The following is a 10,618-nucleotide window of genomic DNA, read 5'->3' on the forward strand; positions in this document are numbered from 1 at the left end:
TGCAGATCAAACATATATCCAGAATATGCCCCTCAACAAGGCAGAGTAGACACCTTGTTTGATCGTCATTGAGAGGTATGAGGCCTTGTAAATGAGGCAGTGCTTGAAACCCAGGAACTTGTGATCTGCCACGCAGAACTGAAAGTGGTGCTGGTCCTGTTGATGACCTGTGGTCCCACTGGTCCTGAAGACTATCTAAAGAGGTAAGTAACTCTGAAAGGACCCGCTATGACACACACCATGACAGTAAGAAGGAACTGAGTGTGAGGCAGCTCTACGCTTTATACTCTCATAAATGCATGAGGAAGCAAAGGATGCATGCTCTGTCCCCCAGTCACAGCTAACTAGAAAGTTTTCTAATGCATCTGCTTTGGATGTGCACTTATCAGCTGTGGAATTATACGGACTATCACTCAAACCACCACCAGGCTTATCAGCATTAATGGCTACATATTTTTGAAGGGTTGCTAAATCTTAGGCTTCAGGATTTAAACAATTTCTAACCATAAGAGATTAGGATGAGAACTATTGTGGGAGCACATTATACCTCATCTGCCTACTGCAAAGCACTGAATCATCTGGTACTGACCAGTGTTGGAGACAGGTTGTTATACTGAACTAGATGAGTCTGATCCAGTATACAATTCCTGTGTTCCAAAGAAAGTCAACAGGGAGTCAAGATTCAAAATGCCTAAATCACTTTTGAAAATAGGACTTAGATGTTTTTGAAACTCCTACCTTAAGTCTCACTGACTTCAACAGGACTTAGGTGCCTATATTAATTAGGTGCTTTTGAAAATGTTACCCTTTGGCTCCTAAATCACTTAGGACTTGTCTATACACAAAAATGGCACTGCTTTAACTATACCTTTATAGTTAGAGCAGTGCAACCCACCTAGTGTGGATGTAATTATATAAGTATAAAAATGTTTTATACTGGTATAGCTATTTCCATATGGGAAGATCATAAGGCCTAAGCTATATGGTATAAGGTACTTTTATGCTGCTATAAATGTGTCCATACTAGGAGTCAGACTCTTATTTTCTAAAATAAATCACATCCCTAACTGAAATAGTTATATCGGTATAAAAACTGTGCGCTGACCAGGCCTTAGGCACTTTTGAAAACTTTAACCTGAATGGCATTTCTAACCTCTGTGTTCATCTTAGAATGCCTACAATAAGTAAAATTCAGAGATCCTACAAATTCTACTAAATAACTTACTTCTCCTTTTTCCAACATCTCCTTTGGAAGTAGCAGCTTCATTCAGAAGGACCATTCCCATGGTGATGGCAGCATCTATACAGTTGTTGTCAAGGAAACAGCAGAAATAAGGATGTCTCAGAAATCAATGAGAGTGCATCTGTGAACTAAGGTTTCCATTTTCTATAAACCAAAAATATCAAAAATGCTCCATTCCATAAATAGACTGAAAAATTATGCAAAACTGTAGGGAGACAAATATTTAGATGTAGTGATATTTTCCATTGTGTAAGCTGCATTTAGTAATCTACTTTGTGTGTTATTAAAGTTAACAACTTGTAGCTTTACATAAAACTCAAAACATTTTAGAACAGAAATAAGATTTGAAAGATTTTAAAGGGATCAGGTAGGAGCAATGATGCTTTTGTATTTATGTAATATTATAAAAACATAAGCCAAACTATGTGAAATCTAGAAAGCAAAAGTAATTTTACCAATGCAGAATGAATACTGGCAGAAAACACTTGCAGTGTACATACATACAATTCTGTTCATTGATTAATTAATTGATGCAAACTGAAGCAGTTGACTGCATGCAGCACACCCTTTTCAATGCTTTCAGATTTACAGGATCTCTCTCTATGCCGAAATATTGGTTAATATTTTGTTCAGCTTAGAAACATCTCCATCATGAACATTTTTTTCCCACTTGCATTTTTTATTGTCTAATTACAAGCTTTACAAGTGCAAACAAGTACATAATGATAAAACAATTTAACTAATTTAGCATGATCCTCAGCCATTCACTTAATTGTTTGAAACTATCAGTGAAAAGGAAGTTACTACTGTACTTAACATCTGTTTTGAACAGGCGGTATATATGAATGCTATATTGAAAGATGGAGTGCATAATGCATCATGGAAGCTGTACTTGTAATCAGCAATTTAAAGAAATAAGAACTTCACTGGTACCTAAAGATATTTTATGGCCAATATTATTTTTGCTGAAAAAAGCTTTGGTTAACCTACTTCATCTGAGGGAACAAATTGTTCATCTTGTTTTACTGTTTAACAACAATATATCAACACGCTACGATCTCCTTTGTGTTTTTATTCCAAAATACAACTGAGAGTATTTTAACATCTGTTGCTCACATAGTAGCATAACATGCATCCATCCATCTCCAACTGTCCTCTCCTCTGAGCCCTGGCTTGTCTTGGTGCTCTATAATTGCTTCCTCAAGCACCTCTTATTGAAGAGATCACTTGGATAGAGGACTTCATTAGAATATCACAATTCTATCCACCCAGTATTTCAGAATACTGGTACTATGTTCCTGGGAATGACAGCTAGGAGCTTGCCATCACCTCTGAGTTAGTATACTGATGTGGATATCAAAAAGCATGACTGACTTACATGTATCTGGAGGGGCAACCCAATGTTAAAAGATACTTACTTCTCTAATGAGTGAAAAACAGAATTGAAAACCAAAGGTAACTCTCTAATACAGTTTGGAAATAAACAATTTGTTAGTGTTACTCTTCCAGGGTTAGATGTGGGAGAAGATAGACCAACTATAAAATTAAAGAGAGGAGAAATTTCTACAGACTTATGGGATAAATGTACAGCAGACATTTCAAACACGCCACATCTATGAACATCACCTGTATCCAGTAACATACCATAAAAAGCTCTAAAAGGCTCCCCGGAGCATCTATCGCTTACTGCAATGAGTCTTAACCAGGAGTATATGCACCTCTGGGGGTATGCAGAGGTCTTCCAGAAGGTACTCAACTCATCTAGATCAGTGCTTCTCAACATGGAGGTTGCAGCTCTCAGGAGGTCTTGGGATGGGTTTAGGGGGATCGCAGGACTGACATTACAGGATAGCAAGCAATGCAACTGCCCGTGGCCCCATACCACCGGGGGCCAACAAAGCTAAGTTACATAGTTCAGGCCTGAAGCCTCGGGCTTGTCAGACTTCAGACAAGGTTCACTAGTGGAAAAGCAGACTCAAGTATCACACTGAAATGTGAGCACAATATTTATATTCCAATCAATGTATTTCATAATTATATGGTAAAAATGAGAAAGTAAACAATTTTTCAGTAATAGTGTGCTGTGACACTTCTGTATTTTTATGTCTAATTTTATAAGCAAGTGGTTTTTAAAGGAGGTAAAACTTGGGGGCATGTGAGACAAATCAGACTCCTAAAAGGGATACAGTAGTCTAGAAAGGTTAAGAATCATTGCCCTATTGATTCCATTGAATGCACACTTTGGTATTCTTCATACCTGACCTAAATTTTATTTCTCAAAAATAAACTATGCCTGAAGTTTTAGTTAAAATACCTAATTTCTAGGGACTTCAGCACATTCTTAAGCACTTTGTCTACCTGCTTAAAGTTAAGCACATGCTTAAGTGTTTTGTTCCCATTATCAGCAATGGAAGAAGGGTTAATGGAAGTTGAAACTAAATAATATTATGACTGTATGAGCCTATACTGTATCTGTGACAATAAGCAGAAAGTATTGTAGAAATGCAAATAGCATTTGATGGGGGAAAAAATAAAATTCTAACAAACCATCAGGACTAATTCATGTCACATTTTATTATGATGACACTATATTGCTATTTGGAGATACAGTGATGGCATAAAATACTACATCTCACTTAGCTCTCTATTAAGTTTGCTCATATGAAGCGGTCAACTGCTTTCAGAAACAATCAGTAAAGTGGAATTAAATTTCTGTAAAGAAAAGAAGTAATACTGCCAACACATAATCTCATTATGTAGATAAAGGAACTGTATTAAAGTATTAAAAACTGCACATATTAAATACTGCAAAGTTTTCCAAATTTCAGCTTAACAATCTTTCCCTAAGGGTGCAGAATCCGGGCTGTTTCACAGTGAACCCTACTCGAATTATTGCTTAGCTTCTTATCTAATAAGTATTACTCCATCTAAATACAAATAGCAAAAATTAAGTTAAACTCATGTCCCAGGTTTGATTGAAGCTGGAAAGAGCAAGGATATTCACAGATAAGACTGTTTTGACCTTAACTCACCTCTTTGTGCACAAGAAACGAGCAAAGAACTCAAGTAGATAGGCTGCAACAGAAGTGTGCTAAGTAGCTGCCATTATTCAGAATTCCTTACTGTTTCATATCAGACAGTGTTACGAGGTTTTCTTCCTATTTTTTATTTTTTAAATGAACAGAAGTGAAAATGACAAAGAAAAAGAACATCAAAATAAAACTCTTCTGATCTAGTTCATGAGTCTATTGGGCCCAGTGATTCAGCTGCTGAAAGTTTTGGTTTCTCAAGCTTATATTGAAATGGATCTTTGGAAATGTAGCGTCAACTTTTAGCTCTAATTTTGTGCATGTGCACCGCTACCTCAATATAACACCACCTGATATAACACAGTAAAGAAGTGCTCTAGGGGGGCAAGGCTGTGCACTCCGGTGGATCAAAGCAAGTTCAATATAACATGGTTTCATCTATAACATGGTAATTTTTTTTGGTTTCCAAGTACAGTATTATATCGAGGTAGAGGGGTACTTGCTACTCACTTCATCCATTTGCTGAATGTGTGTGCATTAAAACAATATATACCATACACTGTTTGTATATATAGAGAGATATACACCTATCTCATAGAGCTGGAAGGGACCTTGAAAGATTGCTGAGTCCAGTCCCATGCCTTCAGTAGCAGGACAAAGTACTGTCCCTGACAGCTTCCCCCTGCCCAATCCCTAAATGGCCCCCTCAGGGATTAAACTCACAACCCTGGGTTTAGCAGGCCAATGCTCAAACCACTGAGCTATTCCTCCCCCTCCAGTTAGAACTTTATTTTCCTTTCCATGACACTTTGGGACTAATCCTGCTTTACTGAAGCCTTGCTTACAAGACTCCTGCTAATATGTCCCAGAATGATGTTTGCTTTTTTTGCAACATGACTCATATTTAGCTTGTGGTCCACTATGACTCCTAGATCCCTTTCTGCAGTACTCCTGTGCGACTGACTGTTCCTTCTTAAATGGAGTACTTTTTATTTGTCTTTACTGAACTTCATCCTGTTTACTTCAGTTTGTCCAGATCATTTTGAATTTTAGCCCTATCCACCAAAGCATTTCCTCCCAACTTGATATCATCCACAAACCTTATAAGTGTACTCTGTATACCATTATCTAAATAATTAGTTTGAAGATACTGAACAGAACTGGACCCAGAACTGATCCCTGTGGGACCCCACTTGTTATGTCCTTCCAGCATGACTCTGAACTATGTATAACTACTCTCTGGGAATGGTTTTCCAACCAGTTTTTCACCCACCTTATAGTAGCTCCAGCTAGGTTGCATTCCCATAGTTTATTTATGAGAAGGTCATGCGGGACAGTATCAAAAGCTTTACTAAAATCAAGATATACCACATCTACTGCTTCCATCCTATCCAAAAGTCTTGTTATCCTGTCAAAGAAAGCTATCCTGTTGGTTTGATGTGATTTATTTTTGACAAATCTATGTTGACTGCTACATATCACCTTATCTTCTAGATGTTTGCAAACTGATTGCTTAATTATTTGCTCCATTATCTTTATGGGTACAGAAGTTGAGCTGACTGGTCTGTAATTCCCTGGGTTGTCTTTATTTCCCTTTTTATAGATTGGCTCTATATTTCCCTTTATATGGCTGTTAGGACACTAGGATTTGCCCTTTTCCAGTCTTCTGGATCTCTCCCATCTTCCATGACTTTTTTCGAAGATAATGCCTTAATGGCTCAGATATCTCCTCAGTCAGCTCCTTGAGTATTCTAGGATGCATTTCATCAGGCCTGGTGACTTGAAGACATCTAATTTGTCCAAGTAATTTTAACTTGTTCTTTCCCTATTTTAGCCTCTTCTGATCCTACCTCATTTTCACTGGCATTCATTATGTTAAATGTCCAACTACCACCAACCTTCTTGGAGAAAACTGAAACAAAGACGTCACTAAGCACATCTGGCATTCCCACATTTTCTGTTATTACTTTCTCCTCTTCATTGAGTAACAAGGCCTACCCTGTCCTTGGTCTTCCTCTTGCTTCTAATGTATTTGTAGAATGTTTTCTTGTTATCCTTTATGTCTCTAGCTAGTTTGATCTTGTTTTGTGCCTTGGCCTTTCTAATTTTGTCCCTACATACTTGTGTTATTTGTTTATATTCATCCTTTGTAATCTGACCTAGTTTCCATTTTTTGTAGGACTCTTTAATTTTTAGATCATTGAAGATCTCCTGGTTAAGTCAGGGTGGCCTCTTGCCATACTTCCTATCTTACCTACGCAGTGGGATACTCTCCTCTTGTGCCCTTAATAATGTCTCTTTGAAAAACTGCCAATCATCTTCAGTTGTTTTTCCCCTTAGACTTGCTTCCCATGGGATCTTACCTACCAATTCCCCGAGTTTGCTAAAGTCTGCTTTCTTGAAATCCATTGTTTTCATTTTGCTGTTCTCCCTCCTACCATTGCTTAGAATCATGAACTCTACCATTTCATGATCACTTTCACCTAAGCTGCCTTCCACTTTCAAATTCTCAACCAGTTCCTCCCTATTTCTAAAGCAGAGTATGGAACGAACCAAGAAAAATTAAACACAAAGGGCTGGAGACAAAGATGCCACTTGTGTTTCTGCTCCAGTCGTCTTTTTACAAGTGAGAAGACTGGTGGTGTTTCTGTCCTTGTAAATTGCCAGTCAAACTGAAAATAAATTTTAAAAAGCCAGAAACTGTAAGTCCTCCACCTCCCCCACCCAAAAGTTGAGGACAGAGTGTTACCCAACATCATGCACCAGAAGTATGTAGGTAAGGTATTAATGCAATCTTTGATAAATGAAAATACTTTAGTGGCAGCAGAATGGGAGAGATTTTTCTCCAATCTCACAGATTTCTGGAAAAAAGCTTTAGTCAAACATCAAAAATCTATCCTATATTCCCAAATCTTTCCTGAGAGTGCATTCTCTAGCAGTTTACATTCTGACGGCATATTGAACAATTGCAGAAACAGATTGCTCCTAAACAATGAAGGCAGAATAGAGTTTTGGTGTTTTAAATGAACTTGCTAAGTATGAACATTAAAAATACTGGTTGTTTAACTGATTTAGATACGCCTTATGATATGAATTATCCAAATTACGTATTATCCAAAATATGTCTGTGAGTGTAGTTTTTTGATGAACTTTTTAAAAACAATTCTTCCTCAAATTTTGATATTTCCTCTGGATTTGTAAATGATTAATCAGTATCTTATAAATCTCCATATCCTTCCCCTACATTTTCTGGTTAGCATAGCTTGTTATCCTACCAACCATGAAATTATTGCTAGCTCAGACTATTTTGTAATTTGCTTCGATAGCTTTCCAACCACTGGGGCATGCAAGTCACACAAACATATACTCATCCCTATGGTTCGTTAAGCATTGAGCATTACAAGTGATTAAGCAAGCTGAAGAAAAGACGGTTACTCACCTTTGTAACTGTTGTTCTTCGAGATGTGCGCGCCGCGTGCACGTTCGTCGGAAGAATTTTCCCCTAGCAACACCCGGCGGGTCGACAGACCCCCCCTTGTGTGGCGCCCTTGCGGCACCGCATATATACCCCTGCTGACCCGTCCGCTCCTCAGTTCCTTCTTGCCGGCTACTCCGACAGTGGGGAAGGAGGGCAGCTGTGGAATGGATATGAGCAACACATCTCGAAGAACAACAGTTACAAAGGTGAGTAACACCATCTTTTTCTCGAGTGCTTGCTCAATCATTCAAGTAGTGAACCCAGCCTTACCTAGGCGCTAAGGTCGGAGTTGGAAACTGTCGAATGCAGAACAGCCAAGCCAAAGAGCCGCATCGTCCCGGGACTGCGTACCAAGCGTAATGGCAGAAAAGGTGTGCACTGACGACCACCGTGGCTGCACGACATATGTCTGTATAGGCACACAGGCACGGGCTAGGAAGGCAACCGAGGAAGCTTGCGCCTTCGTGGAATGTGCAGTTACTCGTCCTGGAGAAGTGTGAGCCAAGGCAAAGCATGTTTTAATGGCAGGCCGTCACCCAGGAAAGATTGTTTTGCGATGAGAGAGGTGACCTTTCATCCTGTCTGCAACGCAACGAATAGTTGGAGGTCTTTCGGAAGGGTCGGGTGCGGTCGATGTAGAACGCAGCGCCCTAACGAACATCAAGTGAATGCAAGCTCTGCTCTCTGCGAAGATGCCATGAGGTTTAGGAATATAAACACTTGAAGGAAATGTCTTGTTCAGTGTGAATGGGAGACCACCTTGGGCAAGGAAGGCCGGATGCGACGGAGTGTACCTTGTCTTTATGGAATATCATGTATGGCGGTCCGCTACCAGAGTGCGAAGCTCCGAACTCTCCTGGCCGATGTAATGGCCACAAGGAACGCCACCTTCCACATGTACAGGAGAGAGCAGGTTGCAAGGGTTCGAAGGAGGGGGCCATTAGTTTCGAGAGAACCAGACTGAGGTCCCAGAGGGGGCGGGACACGGACCTGGGGATACAGCGCTCCAGGCCCTTGAGGAACCTCGAGACCATCGGGTGAGAGAAGGTGAGGAAGAGCCCTCTCCTGGATGGAATGAAGAAATGGCAGCTAGGGTGAACGCGCGAAGGGATGAGACGCGCCAGGCCTGGTTGTTTAAGGTGCCATAGATATTCCAAGATCACTTGGATGGGAGCCTGAGCCGGTGACATTCTTGTGACTGACAACAGCAGGAAAACTCTTCCATTTTGCCAGTAGGTAGCCCTGGTTGCAGGTTTCCTACTTCGCAGGAGCACCTGCTGCACTGGGGTGGAACAGCGCAGCTCCGCAGAGCTCAGCCAGCCAGGAGCCACGCCGTCAGGTGGAGGGATGGAGGCCGGGATGGAGAAGCTGCCGTGTCTTGTGATATCAAGTCTGATGGACCGCAGGGGAACCGGAATGGCTATGGACAGGTCCAACAGCGTGGAGTACCAGTGCTGGCGAGGCCACGCTGGGGCGATGAGAATTAGCCGGGCCTTGTCCCTGCGTAACTTCACAAGGACCTGTGCACAACGGGAATGGTGGAAGGCCATATAGGAGCTGGTTCGACCAGGGTAGGAGGAATGCGTCTGAGAGAGAGCCGCCGCGAGACCGCGGAAGGAGAAACATGGGCACTTCTGGTTGGTGTGGAAGGCGAAGAGGTCGATTTGGGGAAATCCCACCGCCGGAAGAGAGAATGGGCTATGTCCGGACGAAGGGACCGCTCATGGGCTAGAAAGGACCTGCTGACCGTTCTGCAGCACGTTCTGGACTCCGGAAGAATGAGGCTGCAAGATCCATGCCGTGGGTTATACAAACTTCCCACAGTGTCATCGCCTCTGAAAAGAGGGAGAGAGCGGGTCCCCCCCTGCTTGTTTATAAGTGCATCGCGGTGGTGTTGTCCGTGAGCACTAAGACAGAACAGCCCTCGCAGGTGAAGGAAGAAAACGCCTGGCAGGCGAGCGGACGGACTCTCAGCTCCCTGATGTTTATGTGCAGCGACAGCTCCGAGCGGACCCAGAGGCCCTGTGTTCGACGAGACCCCATGTGAGCTCCCCAGCCCCAGAGAGGATGCATCTGTTGTTGACGAAAATGGACGGCTGCTGGGGTGGAACGGTAAACCCGCACACACCAGGGCGGATTTCGCCACACTGAGGGAGTGTAGGACCCTTTCTGTGAGTGTGACAACGATGTCCATGCTGTCCCTGCGTGGATGATAAACCGAAGCTAACCATATCTGCACGGGCGCAGGCGGAGTTTGGCGTACTTGGTGACAAAGGTACATGCCGCCATGTGGCCTAAGAGGCTGAGACAGACCCTGGCCGAGGTCGTGGGGAAGGCTAGCAGGCTGTCTATGATAGAAGAGTATGTGCTGGAAACGGCTGGGTGGAAGTGAGGCTGTGCGACGTAGAGTCCAAGACGGCCCCGATGAAATTCTATCCTCTGAGATGTACGAGGATGGACTTGTCGAAATTTATTAGGAGCCCTAGAGATTCGAACAGGTTCCTGATAACTGTTATGTGCGCGGCGACCTGAGCTTGGGAGGACGCGCGAACCAGCCAGTCGTCAAGGTAAGGGAAGACACATATCCCCTGGCGACGGAGGCAAGCGGCCACTACTGCCATATTTCGTGAAGACTCGTGGGGCAGAGGCAGGCCGAATGGCAGGGACCGTGAATTGAAAGTGCCGGCTCCGCACCAACAAGCAGAGAAGCGTCTGTGAGCGGGTAGATCGAAACATGAAAGTAGCGTCCTTCATGTCGAGAGCAGCGAACCAGTCTCCCGGATCCAGGGAAGGATATAGACCCAAAGACACCATGCGGAATCTTAACTTCCTTACGAAGGCGTTGAGGGCCGCGGAGGTCTAGATGGG

General features: G+C 42.5%; 1 protein-coding gene across 2 annotated transcripts in view; it reads right to left on the minus strand.

The window, feature by feature from the left end:
- The window catches only part of TUSC3 (tumor suppressor candidate 3), a 308,021-nt gene that overhangs the window by 45,152 nt on the left and 252,251 nt on the right, over positions 1 to 10,618 (minus strand). For both annotated transcript variants that reach the window (XM_075066435.1, XM_075066436.1), the window contains exon 8: positions 1,226 to 1,300. In XM_075066435.1, the coding sequence (XP_074922536.1) occupies positions 1,226 to 1,300 (75 nt within the window). The remainder of the gene's footprint in view (positions 1 to 1,225; positions 1,301 to 10,618) is intronic.

This window comes from Chelonoidis abingdonii, chromosome 5 (assembly GCF_003597395.2).
Source record: "Chelonoidis abingdonii isolate Lonesome George chromosome 5, CheloAbing_2.0, whole genome shotgun sequence".
In the NCBI taxonomy this organism is placed as follows: Eukaryota; Metazoa; Chordata; order Testudines; family Testudinidae; genus Chelonoidis; species Chelonoidis abingdonii.